This window comes from Balaenoptera acutorostrata, chromosome 1 (assembly GCF_949987535.1).
Source record: "Balaenoptera acutorostrata chromosome 1, mBalAcu1.1, whole genome shotgun sequence".
Taxonomy (NCBI): domain Eukaryota; kingdom Metazoa; phylum Chordata; class Mammalia; order Artiodactyla; family Balaenopteridae; genus Balaenoptera; species Balaenoptera acutorostrata.
In genome coordinates this window covers 167,516,228-167,531,692 of record NC_080064.1, presented here as the reverse complement: position 1 = coordinate 167,531,692, position 15,465 = coordinate 167,516,228, and the positions used below count along the sequence as shown (strand labels likewise).

Genomic DNA, 15,465 nt, shown 5'->3' with positions numbered 1-15,465 from the left:
TTGTTTCTGAACAAGAGAAAAATCTTTTCTTAATATAGCATTTCTGAGAGTTGAGATTATAAATTCAAATATGGAGGACTATGAAGACAATTTCCTATGCAGGCTGTTGTTTTCAGTCTATCTATCTGCCTGTCTGTATTAAGCAATCATCTATCATCTATAACAGGGGTCAGCAAACTTTTTCTATAAAGGGCCAGATAGGAAATATTTTAGGCTTTGAAGGCTATAGTCTGTCAGAACTATTCAACTCTGCCTTTTTAGTGGGTTAGCTGCCACAAAGGTTTGCAACACTTTTTATTATTCAAATGTAAAAATAAACACAAAAACTGGCATGATTTAGTTTGTTATTAGTTAGATTTGGATATCTTACAAGCCTTTGACTTAACATCGGTAAATAGCTTTATATAATATAGATCACTATTAAGTAGTGTTTCAATTGTTTTCCGAATAAGCTTTGTGAAGCAATTCTTTTTGTGTTGTCATGACCTGCAGTAATTGAAAATTTATTTATTTACATTTATGTTCAGGGTCTAGGAAGTATATTTTTCCCTGTTCAGTTTCATGGGCTAGAAGGTAGTATGTTTTGTGGGTATCAAGTAATTACGGCTCTTCTCCGTATGCAGAAAGTAGGCCTACCATGGCCACATTGGAATCTGTGCAAATCTAAAGGAAGAATGGTAAGATTTAACCTGAATGAAAATTACCACGGTACTTTTTATCTCCAGAACACTGAAATTGCATGTGTTTAAAAAAGTTTTAATATGAATCAGAGCTAGGATTTGAACCCATAAAGAAATAGTCTAAAGAAATATATGTTCTTAGAGTATTAATTTTAAAAGAAGTTGAGATTTTCAGACAAAATGGTTATCTTACCAAGTAACTGATTATGTTTATTTTTCCCAACTAAAAATTGAATGCATCTGTTTTTTTCAGGGACATCAAACCTGACAATATATTGATGGATATGAATGGACATATTCGGTTAGCAGATTTTGGTTCATGTCTGAAGCTGATGGAAGATGGAACGGTAAATAAAGATAAATCTTAAACTGTTTTACCCACAGACATCTCCCTTACTACTTGTCTTCTTTATCTGTTTTAGAAGCCATCTATTTATATTATCTATCAAACATCCTTCCATCCATTTGTCTTTCTATGCTCTACTTTCCTCCACTTAGGCATACTTCCTCATAATAGGGCTTGTCTATAAAGTCATATACCATCTTCAGCTGCTTATATTAATGATCTTAAGATTTATACACTATACCTTTTATGAGACTCTTGTTTGTTCCTTTTTTAGCTGAACTGTTTATTATTGTACTTGAGATATTTACATAGTTCCGGAGGAGTGAAGAAAATAAATCCACATGGAAAAAGAAAATGTGACTTCTTCACTTTCATTTCTTTTCTCTTTCTTTACTAGTTGTCTGGTTTTCCTGAGGGACAGTGTTCAACAAGTGAATGCTTTTATCAGAAAGTCCTCTAGGCTGATTCAGTTTTATGTTACCATTTACTTTAGTTCTGCTAACCCTAGGCCCCTCCGTTATATTCTCTCACTTACTTAAAAGTTTACATGCCCCAATTGTATTCCCTGTTTATTATTGTTGTTGTTATTGTTGTAGTATTTACCTCAATTTCCTGGTTGTATAGCATACATCCAAATATATATCATTTTAATTGGCAGAAACTTTTTGGAGAGTAATTTAGTATAATACATTGCAAAAGCCATGAAAATGTCACATTATTCTGGACCAGTAATTTGACTTCTGAAAATTTTTCCTAAGGAGATAACTTTTTTTAAAAGGATTATATGACTTCTGCCTCTGGCCGTGATGGAGGGAGTAATTGATACCAAATTGTTCTTTCACTGTAAATAACTGTAAAACTGGATTTGAAACAACTGTTTTTAGGCAGTGGACAACAGGCAACACAAGACTGTTATCTCTGAAAGAAGTTAATTCACGAGCTATGCCTCACCATTTCCCAGGATTGGGACAGTTTGCTGACGCTGATGCAGAAAGCTAGAGTTAAAGCAGAGTTTAACCGTCTTACAGAGCGGAGGAGGAAGAGATCAGAGTTGGGTTAGCTGAGGCAGCTGGAATCTGCAGGGCTTACCATTGGAAAGGAGGGAGTTGTGCATAGAGAGGGCCTAAAATATCCATATGGGGCTATCTCATGATGGTTGGTCTGTACATATGCCGTACAGTTGTCCCTTGGTATCTGTGGGGGATTGGTTCCAGGACTCCCCCCCACCCCACCATGGATAGTAAAATCTGCAGATGCTCAAGTCCCTTATATAAAATGATGTAGTATTTTCACATAACCTATGCACATCCTCCTGTATACTTTGTATCATCTCTAGATTACTTATAATACCTAATACAATGTAAATGCTATATAAATAGTTGTAAATACAATGTAAATGCTATGTAAATAGTTGCCCGTGTGTGACAGACTCAAGTTTTGCTTTTTGGAACTGTCTGGAAAATTTTTTAAAAAATATTTTTGATCCATGATTGGTTGAATCTGCAAATGTGGAACCAGCAGATATGGAGGGACAACTGTATAAGAACATATGAGAATTACCAAAGAGTAGATGCTATCCATTTGAAAATCGAGCAGATTGCTCGAAATCAAGCAGCGCTGGAGGAGACACAGTGCTAGGGGACATTGGAATATCGGCTAGTTAAGATGTTTGTAACATGTAAGACTTACTCTAAGCCTATCTAACAGCCTAAAACCAAGTCCTGATAAGATCAACGGAGTTTGAAAGTGGTCCTCCAAATAAAGGGGTTGAGATGAATCTTAGGTTTTCTATAAATTGTCTTTAAAGGGTATAACTGTAAGCCAACCCATGTTCAAGGAGATCAGTTAGTATTTTTTTATCTGCTTAAAGGAGAATTTAATATTCTTCAGAGGAAGATAATAGAATTCATACTGTCCACAATGCTTTATTGACAGTGACCAGCATTCAGTCAAAAATCACTAGACTAAACAAAAATAGAGGGTAGGGTAAGTGTTTGTGATACAGAATTTAAAAATAAAAGTAGTCAGTAAAAACCTGGCTAGCACAGATGTTGGAGTTGCCAGACAGAGACTTAATGAAACTATCATATATATGTTTAAAGAATCAAAGGAAGATAATAGTCTTAAAGATTACACAGATAAGGAATCTCTGCAGAAAAATAAATCAAACGGATCTTTTAGAACTTGAAAATTATAGTAATAGAAATAAAAAATTCACAGGAGGAGGTTAACAGTAGATTAGAAATGAGAGAAGAAAGAGCCAGTGAATTTGAAGACAGATTAATAGAGATTAAACAGTCTGAAGAACAGAGAGAAGAAGATTGAAACAAAATCAATATAGGCTCAGATATCCATACAGTTAGAATCGTAGTAAAAGTGTGATAGTAACAGAAAACATTTGTAAGAACTGATGGCTCAAACTTTACCAAATGTGATGAAAAACACAGATATAAAATCTTAGCATATCTCAAGGTAATAAAAGGAACCACACCTGGCTACATCACAATTAAACTGCTGAAAATTAAAGATAAAGAAAAAAATTGAAAGCAGCCAGAAGAAAAAACACTTTACATACTGTGGAAAAAAGGTAAAAATAACCACTGAACTCTCATCAGAAATCATGGAATGATATCTTTAAAGTGCTGAAAGAAAAAAAAAAAAGTCTGTAAATCAAGAATTCTATATCAAACAAAAATATTCTTCAAAAATGAAGGTGAATTAAAGACATTTTCAGGTAAATGAAAGAGGCCTAGATGCTAAAGAATGTCCTTCACACCAAAGGAAATTACACCATTTGGATACTTAGCTATATGATAAAGAATATCAGATATGATAAATAAGATTTACAGGATAAAGGAAAAAGATTATATTAATCTTTCTTTTTAAATTTACATAAAAGGTATCTGACTATTAAAAGCAAAAATAATATTGTAATGTGGGGCTTGTGACATAGGTAGAAGTAATAGATATGACAGTAGTCACACAAACAATGTAAGACCAGTGTATGTAATTATTCTGCTCTAAGATAACTGCATGTGTTTGAAGTATATAGTGGGAAGTGGATAGTGCCAGGTATGACATGAGAGGGAGAGAAATAGCATGGTGGTCTAAGTTGAGAAAACACAGATTAAAGTCAGGTAGGCTGTGGTATCAGAAAGTTGTGGTCCACAATTCCGGAAAAGAGAGAGCTACACTGAGAAAGAATTCCAGGGGAAGAGGTAGTGTTTCCTCAGTCCTGCATGTTATAAGCCCCTTAAAGCTGGGGCTCCTCCTATGGAGTCTGTTCAGTCCTCCAAGTCCCTGTGCATTCCAGAATGCATTGAGTACTGTTTCTGTCTATATGAGTTGCCCCTGATCAGATTTATTCCTAAAATTCTAGTGTGTCTTCCTAGTCATTCATTTTTTATTAATGATCTCAAATAATTTTCCTGGACATAATAGCATGTTGGTCCTCCATTTAGAAAATTATAATGAAGAAACCTTCTTTTTTCTTTATTTTTTATGTGATGTATACATATTTTAGGAAGACATCAGAAAAAACAGCATTCCTTTGTCCTGGTTCTTTCCCACCTCCAACTGTCTTTTTCTGCAGGCAGACACATAAAAATCTTTTAGCTCTTTCTTCCGTTGTTTCTTCTACTTATGTATTTTTTATTGTTTTATTCATGCTACTGCCTCCTGTTATTTAGTTTTAGATATTATCTATTAATTTCCTACCATGGAAGATGAGGATACAGGTCTTTTATACCCTTCTCAACCAACCCTTACACTTTCTCTTTATCTTCCCAGTGTTGTAATTATCACATAATCTTTCATTAAATCCTGTTCAGTTTTTTAATAATTATATAAATATTATTCATAGCTGTGCCATATTATTTATTTTAATTACCTTTCTTTTCTTGGACAGCTCTTTGTTCTCCCTGAACAAAGTGACCCCTTTACTTTGCTTAGTTTTTCTGTATAATTCTCACTAGTTTATCCCCAGACTCTCTACCACACATTAAGAAATTGAGCAATTCCTTTCTCTCTTAGATACAGTAAATAACTTAGTGGCTCCTTTGTCTGGAGTCATGCATACTCTCATTCTAGTCTAGACTGTCCTATAGGCCTACTGGAGATAGGCCTATCTCCAGTTCTCTGATAAGAACTGTCATCCTAGACATACCTTTCCTTATCATCATGGAATTTATGTGTCGCCCTCTAGTATTGGATCCTCTGTTTCCTGGATCCATGTCTGTCTTTCTTCTCATTTGGTGGTAGCTGCCTGAGAAAGGTTCCAGGGGAAGTAAATATTTCATAATCTTGCATGTCTGAAAAATGCCTTCATTTCTTCTCTCATACTTGGTTGATAATTTATCTAGACTGGACATGGTATGATGGATTTGAACTTATTTTTCTCTTAGAATTTAGAAGACATTGCATTGTCTTCTAATTTACTGTTGTGACATCTGATGCCATCCTAATTCTCAGTACTTCTGTTATAACCTTCGTCCCTTATTTGGAAGCTTTTAGGATGTTCTGTTTATTTCCGGTGTTCTGAAATGTTGTGATTATATAACTTTGTGTGGATCATTATTTATTATCTGGGCAGTTGCTTCAATTTTAACCTTTCCCAAAGTTTGTGAATTTCCAAATTAAGTTTCAACTTGCTTTTTGGGTCTCACGTCTGAGTTAAAATTATACCATCTTAATCACTATACCTTTGTAAGAAGTCAGTTTCTGTGAGGGGGTGTCCTGCTGTCATTCCTTTTCTGTCTCTAAAATTGTTTTGGCTATTCTTGGCCATTTGTTTTTCCATATGATTGTTAGGATTATATTATTAGTTTATATACATACAGACAGACATATACAAACACCCTTTCACACATACAAGCTTGTAGACCTGCACTGAATTTAGAGATTAATTTTGGGAAAATTTTTGTCTATAACATGAAGTCTTCCCATCTGTGAATATGGTATCTCCATTGTTTTAGGTTTTCTCTTACGTCTGTTAATGAAGTTTTATAATAATGTTCAGGTAAAGGTAAATCTATTACCTTTATTTGTTAGATTTGTTCCTAGGCACTTCGTGGATTTTTTTTTTTTTTTTTTTGGCTATTATAAATGGATAACTTTTAAAAATTTGCATTTTAATAGCTTGTTGCTCTTCTTTAGGACCACAGTTGATTTTTGCATATTCATCTTGAAACTAGCAAGCTCACTAAATTTTTTTATTAGTTCAAAATAATTTGTAGATTCTATGTGTATATGTATATTTTTCTATATAGACAATTTTATAATCTGCAAATAAGGACACAGTCCTTACACTGTCCTTTCCAGTCCTCACACTGTTATTTTGCTATATTTTTTTCTCATCATGCAGTCAATGACCTTAAACACAATATTAAATTGGTGTAGTAATTGGGAGCTTCTTTGCCTTGTTCCTGACTTTATTGGTGTTTTTTCTGTAGTTCCAAATTAAGTATGATGTTTGCTGTAAGCTTTTGGTATATATTCATCAGATTAAGGAAATTTCTCTTTCTGATTACCAAGAGTTTGTTATGGTTTTTAATACTGTGTAATCAAGTGGTTTTTCTGCATCCATTGAGATAATGCCAGGGTGTTTTTCCTTCAGTCTGTTAATACAATGAATGGCATAGATTGTCCAAAGTTAAATCATCCATTCTTTGGATATAAACATAACTTTATCATCAAGTTTGTATTGATATAGTTGAACAAACTGCTAGATTGACCATGTTAAAATTCTATATTGAATTGTTACCTGAGATTCATACCTGACATTGATCATATCTGAGATTGCAGTATAATTTTCCTTCTCAAGTTTTTCTTACCTGTCTTGTTTTGTATTTAGGTTATTTTAGCCTTATAAAATAAACAGGGGAACCATATCCCCTGCCCTTACCCATTTTGGGTCTAGAACAGTTATATAATACTGGGGTTATCTGTTTCTTATACAATTGGTAGAACTCACTTTTAAATCACCTTTGCTTTGGTGAGGTTTTGTTTTCTTCTGTTTTATTTTGTTTGTTTTCCAGGTAGATTTTATACTATTGATTCAAATTTTTTAATGGTTGTAGGTCTCTTTGGTTTTCTATTTCTTCCTGAGTCAGTTTTGGTAAGTTATATTTTTTTCTATGAAAATTATCTATTTTCTCTGAGTTTTCAATTTTATTGGTATAAAGTTGCTCAGATTGCACTCTTTCTAGTTTTAAAATCTCTGTTACATGTGTAGTTTTGCCCTTTTTTCATTCCTAATGTTGTTTATTTGTGCTTTACTTTTCTTCATAAGTTTTGACATAGAGTATTTTACTAAATATTCTCCAGCTTTAGTTAGAACTCTTCTGTGGACCATTAATTATTTAGACGTGTGCCTTTTAGTATTCACAGTGTTATGTGTACTTATTTGGTTGTTTATAGAAAGTTTGCTTTTACTGGAGAGTGGATCTATTTGTTATCAGTTTTTTAGCATTTGTCAAGATTGCTTTTAATTTTGTAACAGGCCAATTGTTATAACTGTTACATGTTTGTTTGAAAATAATACATTTTTTCTAACTTTTGGGTACAGGTTTCTATATATGTCCGTAAGATTAAAGTTGTTAACTTTGTTGTTCAAAATTTTAATATTCTTACCAGTTTTATTTCTTACTGCTCTATTATTTATTATTTAAAAGTCCTTATGATGTTGAATTTATTAATTTTCCCTTGAACTTTTCAATGTTTTCACAACTCTTTTGTAGCTATGTTGTTAGTTTCGTATTATTCAGAATTGCTCTTCCAGGGTATTTTCTAATTATGTTAATAAATCTTTAAAAATCATAATAATCATCTTGGCGTTAGAATCTAATTTGACTGATATTAATACAGCTACCTTAACCTTCTTTTGTTTAACATATGCCTTGTATATCTTTTCCATCCTTTTATTTTTAACCTTTCTTTGTCTTTATGTTTAGGTGCATTAAGCAGATTATTGCTGATTTTTAAAAAATTTGTTCATTTTGGTTTTATTTGTCATCTAGTGTGATGACTCTGTCTTTTGATAGGTGAATTTAATCATTTATGAATTTCATTATTAATATGTTTGTATTTATTTCTAGTATATTGTCTTGTACTATTTGCTATAGGTTTTGCTTGTTTGTTTGCATGCATGCTTCTTCCCCACACCCCATTTCTTCTCTGCCTTCTATTGGCTGGGTCAAATTTAGTTTTATTTCTTTTTTTCTTTACTTCTTCGGAAGTTATACATTCTATTTCAAATATTTTAATGTTTATCTTAAAAACTTTAGCATTTATCCTTTATGTAAAGTCTAGAGTCAGTTTCTCCACCATATTCCTAATCAAAGAAAAAAACTTAATTTGTCTTATACCATATATAAAAATTAACTCAAAATAGATCAAAAACCTAAATGTAAGAGCTAAAACTATAAAACTCTTGGAAGAAAACATAGTGGGCAGGGGGAGAAGTTTTATGACTTTTATTTGACAGTGATTTCTTGGATGTGACACCAAACAATAGGCAACAAAAGAAAAAATAGACAAATTGGACTACATCATCATTAAAAATTTCTGTGCATCAAAGGACACAGTTATCTTAGTGAGAAGGTAGCCTATGGAATGGGAGAAAATAGTTGTAAATCTATGTCTGATAAGAGGTTGCTATCCAGAATATATAAAGAACTCCTACAACTCAATAACAAACTAACAACCCAATTCAAAATAAGCAAAGGACTTGAAATGACATTTCTTCTAAGAAGATATACGAATGGCCAGCAAGCACATGACAAGATGCTCAGCATCACTAGTCATCAGGGAAACCCACATCTAAACCATAATGAGATACTACCTCACACCTATTAGGATAGCTACTATAAAAAAAAATAAGTTTTGGCAAAGATGTGGGAAAATTGGAATCCTTGTGTAGTGTTGATGGAGATGTAAAAAGCTGTAGCCACTGTGGAAAACAGAATGGCAATTCTTCAAAAAACTAAAAATAGAATTACCATATGATCCAGCAGTTCCGCTTCTGGGTACATGCTCCACAGAATTTAAAGCAGGGTCTCAAAGAGATATTGTTCAACCATGTTCATTGCACGATTATTCACAAAAGTCAAGGGTTGTAAGCAACTCAAGTGTCCATCGTTGGATGAATGGATACAAAAAATGTGGTATATACATACATTGGAATATTATTCAGCCTTAAAATTCTGATACATGCTACAACATGGATAGACCTTCTTAAAAACATGCCAAGTGGTATAAGCCAGACACAAAAGAACAAATATTGTATGATTTCACTTACATGAAGTCCCTAGAGTAGTCAAGTTCATGGAAAGTATGGTGGTGGTTGCCAGGGCCTGGGAGGAGGAGGGAATAGGGGAATTATTGTTTAATAGATTTTCAGTTTTGCAAGATGAAAAGAGTTTTAGAGATGGTGGTAATGGTTGCACAACAATGTAAATGTACTTAATGCCACTGAACTGTACACTTAGAAATGGTTATAATGGTAAATTTTATATTATGGGTGTTTTACCACAATTAAAAATAATAATTAAAAAGTAAATAAAAATTAGAAAACCAAGGAACTTAGAACATTGTAATCCTAATTGCTCCCTCAGTAACATGTTGTTTTCTAGTATTTTAGTTCCATCTTATTTTTCAACCTTCAAGTAGTTGTTCCTTCCTCATCCTCCGTCTCCTTTTTCTGTTGCTCTTGCTCTTCCTCCTCATCTTACTCTTTGTTGTCCTATTTCTCCTTCTCTCTGTCATTATTTTATCCAATTAACAACCATTTAGGTGTATGTTAAAGTTTACTAATATCTTTGTTCATAATTGCTTCTAGTGTCACATTCTTCCATCTGGGTTATATTTCTTGATTCTGAAGTATATCCTTTAGTACTTTTGTTCAACTGAAAGGGCTGCAAGTGGTAGTTCACTCAATCTTTGTATGAAAATATCTTTATTTAACCCTCATTCCCGTATTATAATTTAGGTAGGTAGGGAATATAATATTGACAGTTATTTTGTCTCATCACTTTGAAAATACAATTCCGTTTTCTTCTGACTGCTGTGTTAGTATTAATAATTCAGCTGTCAGTCTAATTGTCATTCCTTGGTAGAAAAATCTCTCATTATCCTCTAATGTTTTTAAGATCTCTTGCCTTTGATGCTCTGCATTTGTAACTACAGTGTGTATAGTAGTGGATCCGATTTCATTTATTTTTTCATATCTTTTATTTCAGTGACTGCTTTTTTCCATTTCTAGGACCTCTCTTTAATTTTTTCATCTTTTTCTTATGTTTTTGATTTTTTAATATGCCTAATAATTTTAAGCATACTTATTTCATGAAGTGGAACTGATAATTGTTAGAGATCTAATTGTTTGGATTTCTGACTTTTGCTTGTAATAGAATGTTTCCTCATTTTGTTATATTATTGGATTGTGAGCTCATCTTCAATGGCCTTTTATATGTGAGAATTATATGTGGCCAAGTTTGAGCATGTGTCCTCCAGGGTAGTTTTGAATTTGTTATGCCAGGCTTTCTAGGGGCACCTAACCTGGTGCCAGTATTTTTGCCAGTTTCTTGGCTTGAGAACTTCTGAACCACAGAAACCCTGTGACTTAAAATTCCAAATGGTGGGACTATGTGACCTAAAGTTATGAATTTCTAAAGGAGGAAATTTTTTTCACATATCAGTCACAGTCAAGATAGACAAAATGTCTTAATCTTTCTCTGCTGAGTGGCAGGTTTTTATAATTCACCTTTTCCTTACAATATACCTTTTAGGGTAAAGGTTATGTGGGGCAGCCTCTCACTGCAAACCTCCTATACGTTCAAGGTCTTTCCTTTTGTCGTTATGTATATGTTAAAAGCCACGTACCTAGAAAATGAAAACCAATATTTCTCCAACTGCACTCCTGCTTTAATGTTTATCGCCCTGGTTCTCAATCATTTCTTGATTACTGGGCCCCTAAGACTGTCTCTTTATTTAAAGACTCATTTATGTATTTATAAAAATGATTGTTATATTTTATCTAGTGCTTTTAAGAGTTTATAGTAGAAGAGTTTTCAAGTTACTTAATCTCAGTATTGCCAAGGAGGAAGTCTATTCTAACGATTATTAAGAATGGTAATTTAGTCTAGAAAACTCAGAGTATTAACCATTATTTTATCTCAAGAATGTTCATTTCTTGATATGTTCTCTTAAAACATATAAAGAACCAATTTTCTTTTACTTTGGAATACCTTAAAAGACATGTGCCCAGGATCTTTTTTAGCTGTTGTTTTCTAATTTACATCCAACTTGCCATAATTGTATGCCCAGCTCTTTTTCTCTGTTGGGACTTTATTTTTTGAAGGATATATTTTTTTCCCTTTTATAATTTTTTTAAATAGATAACTAGTTTGCGGGACATTGTTAACATTTATTTCCTTAGGTTTTCATTAAGGTGTTTTAAAATAATCTCCAGTCTGCTCATAGTATTAGCCAGACTTTTTTGTTTTTCCCCCTAATTAATTGTAAAATTTTCACAGTTCCATTTTTCATATGTAAGTGTTGGATGGATAATATCAATAATAAGAATGCTCTACAATATATATTCAATTTGTGGTTAGTGGCTGTGGTGTTCAAATCATATTGTTACCCTAAATGTAGTCAATTAAGTAACAGCTGTAATAAACATTCTATAGTGTTAAAAAATCTGGAGAACTTGTTGGTGTGGTGCTTATATAAATTTTAACTTATATGGACAAGGAAGCTAAATTCAGATAATGACAAAGTTGTAGTTGTTATGAAATAATGCTACTGTGTTTTTAAGTAAATGTAAACATTTCTAATTTAAAATTATTATTTGTTTCTAATATATTATGGTAGATTATTAAAAATGTGAACTTCTTCAGGTACAGTCCTCAGTGGCTGTTGGAACTCCAGATTATATCTCTCCTGAAATCCTTCAAGCCATGGAAGATGGAAAAGGCAGATATGGACCTGAGTGTGACTGGTGGTCCTTGGGGGTCTGTATGTATGAAATGCTTTATGGAGAAACACCATTTTATGCAGAATCTCTGGTGGAAACATATGGAAAAATCATGAATCACAAAGTTAGTATATTTTACTAATTTTCAAATTAATGTGGTAAATAATACATATAATATTTAATAAAATTAAAATGTGATATTTAAAAAGAAAATGATTTTCCAAAAACAATAAACAATCTAATTTCTATGCTAATAAGAGACATGACAAACAAGAGTAATCAAGATCCATAAATTATGCATAAAATTATTAGTTTTCACCTTCTCCTGTATTTCTTTAGAGGTGCTAATAAGTAGAAAATTAAATGTTCCCTTCAGTGGAATAACAAAGATCATAAGCAGATAATTTATATCATTGCTACTATAGTATAAGTATAATCATGACTAGAATGCATTTAAAATTCTCAATCTTTAGTAATAAATAAAATGCAAATTAAAATAAGAATGGCATCCTTTTCTTCCCCCTGTCAAATTGGCAAAGATGAAAAGAAAAATAGTACTTGTTACTGTAAATAATCCAGTGAGGTGGACATTGTTAGACATTGTTGATAGGAATGTGAATTAATATAATCTTTCCGTCAAGAAGTTTATAAGTATGCATTGACAGCCTTAAAAAAAAGATGGTTAAAACATTTGGTTGAGTAACTTCAGTTCTAGGAATCTACCCTAAGGAAAATATTCGTAGAACAAGGATATATGTACAAGGATACCTATCCTAGTATTATTTATGATCACCAAACATTGGAAACAGTCCAAATGCAGAGCAGGAAAGAATGAATAAACTTTAATCCATTTAGTACCAAGTGAAATAGATTGTACAAGAAGAGGAAGAGTCTGATTATCAATCTCAGAAGATTGTGAGCAATTGCAAAAACCTAGAATATGAATAGGAATATCCCATAAAGGGAGTGACAGTCTGTTCTTTTTAATTTGTTCTGGTGATACAATTATGATTAATTGCTACACATCTATATAAATCAGTCTTATAGAGTCGATGCTTTTCTACCTGGCTGCAAAGATAATCTGCTAAATAGTTATGAAGAGTTGAAAGACAAGAAATAGCTACAAAGTTGTAAATAGCATGTAAAGCATTTCAGATAGAAATCATTGTACTATAACATGGTTGTTAAGAGCACAGATTCTGGAATCAGACAGTTTCAGTTCAAATCAGTTTATTACCATTTATTAGTTGTGTGACCTCAAGCAAATTGCTTGAACTGTTTCTTTGTTTCCTCTTCTATAAAATTAGAGTAATAGGAGTATCTACCTTATACAGTTGCTCTGAGGATTAAATGAGCTAAAGGAGTAACGCACTTCCAGTAGTGTAAAGTACGTATTACATTCTTTAAAAATGTTCCATACTATTAATCATTAGTATGTGACTTATATGAACATTATCAGTCATATACACTATTGAAATATTGAGTCACATTCTACTACATTTAATGAATTCATTTTGACAGCATTTAAGGTGTTTTAGCATTTAACTTATTCTTTCTGCAGTGCATCTATGACTAAGTCACATATGAAATGAAAAGTCCTTTTAGGAAAATTATCCTTTTTAATTTATTCCTGCATCTCTTTTAGTATCAGTACTTTGTACCATATATTCTTATTATTTAAAAAAAATTTTATTGGAGTATAATTGCTTTACAATGTTGTGTTAGTTTCTGCTGTAGGACAATGTACCATATATATTTATTAGATATTTTTAAAAGAAAATGTATTTTTAAGAAAGTAAATGCTAACATCAACCTACTTAGTAAATTGAATAGTGATTTATATTTTGTTTCTATTATTCTCTGTTTAGGAGAGGTTTCAGTTTCCAGCTCAAGTGGCTGATGTCTCTGAAAATGCTAAGGATCTTATTCGAAGGCTCATTTGTAGCAGAGAACATCGACTTGGTCAAAATGGAATAGAAGACTTTAAGAAACACCCGTTTTTCAGTGGAATTGATTGGGATAATATTCGAAACTGTGAAGCACCTTACATTCCAGAAGTTAGTAGCCCAACAGATACATCAAATTTTGATGTGGATGATGATTGTTTAAAGAATTCCGTGAGTATGACATTGTAAAGAAGTTCTGTCCTTCTGCTTTTTTTTTCGTAAATATGGTTATAAAGTAATTTTATAGACCACCTTACCAATTATCAAACAGTTATCGTGGCTTCCAGTACTTACTCTCTCTAAATCAAGAAATTAGGAGAGTTTACTGAGATGAACATAGTTATTCATGACTAGGAGCTAAATTAAAATTCAAAGATTTACTTCTTAGATTAGTTATGCCATTAGGTTTCTTAAGAAGAGGACAAATTAGATGCTTTAAAAAGTGGACTTCATGATGGCAGAGTGAAGACATTGGCAAATCTCTCCTTAAAAACCACCATGAAACTGGGCAAGATTGTCAAAAACAACCATTTCAGGGCTTAATAAATCAACCCAAGGTAAATAAATTGAGAAGCATTTATTCATGAAATACTGTTGAACTTTGGTTAAAAACAGCCCTCCCAACTTTTCCCTCAGCTTAATGGGGACAGTAGAACTGCTGGCATGGACCTGCTTGTAAAAACCAGCAGCTTTGCTGACAGAGGGAGCTGACTTGATTGTAGAGCTAAATACCTATGCCCAGTGGTGTTGCCACTAAAAATAGCAAACTTGGTAGGAAATGAATGGGGAGAGAACATCTATAGCCTTATTAGCCTAAAGTTATAGCTCTGTTTGCGGCAGGTGGCTGACCAGTGGATTAGCCAAATAGTCTTCCATTTTTACCAAAGCAGGCCAGCATAGTTTGTCAACCTCTGCTCTAAACCATTAGGTTATATTAAATTAAAATTTAGGGAAATAACACAATTTTTTTTGTTTTTTGTCTTTTTAGCCTTCTTAATTAAAAAAAAAATTTATTGGAGTACAGTTGATTTACAAGGTTGTGTTAGTTTCTGCTATGTAGCAAAGTGAATCAGTTATACAAATACATATATCCACTCTTTTTTAGATTCTTTTCCCATATAGGTCATTACAGAGTATTGAGAAGTGTTCCCTCTGCTATACAGTAGGTCCTTAGCCTTCTTATTTGGGACTTTCATTTTTATTCAGTTATTTTATTTCTTATGCGTTTAATTCTGCACTAAGAATTTACTTTTCACTGTTCAGTAAGTACCATATTCAAGACAGATAAGAACTTCTCTTATACTTTCCTTACTGAACCTCACAAGAAAGAATTAAATGGAGTTTCCTCATCAGTTTTTTTATTACAAGAATTACATTTACTGTTAACAGGAATTGTGAGTCATTCCAAATTAAATACACAGTAAAGTTGATTCTGACTATTTGCTGTAGTTATGTTCAGTAAAGTTGCTGCAAATACTGTATTAGTGAATCCTGAACCATTGCTCCTAGGGGAAATACACA

The 15,465-nt window shown here is 32.6% G+C and overlaps 1 protein-coding gene across 14 annotated transcripts in view; it reads left to right on the top strand.

Annotated features, from left to right (window-relative positions):
- Positions 1-15,465, top strand: part of CDC42BPA (CDC42 binding protein kinase alpha) — a 322,438-nt gene that overhangs the window by 154,419 nt on the left and 152,554 nt on the right. For all 14 annotated transcript variants that reach the window (XM_007167184.2, XM_007167178.2, XM_007167177.2 and 11 more), the window contains exons 6-8: positions 934-1,027; positions 11,922-12,122; positions 13,867-14,115. In XM_007167184.2, the coding sequence (XP_007167246.2) occupies positions 934-1,027; positions 11,922-12,122; positions 13,867-14,115 (544 nt within the window). The remainder of the gene's footprint in view (positions 1-933; positions 1,028-11,921; positions 12,123-13,866; positions 14,116-15,465) is intronic.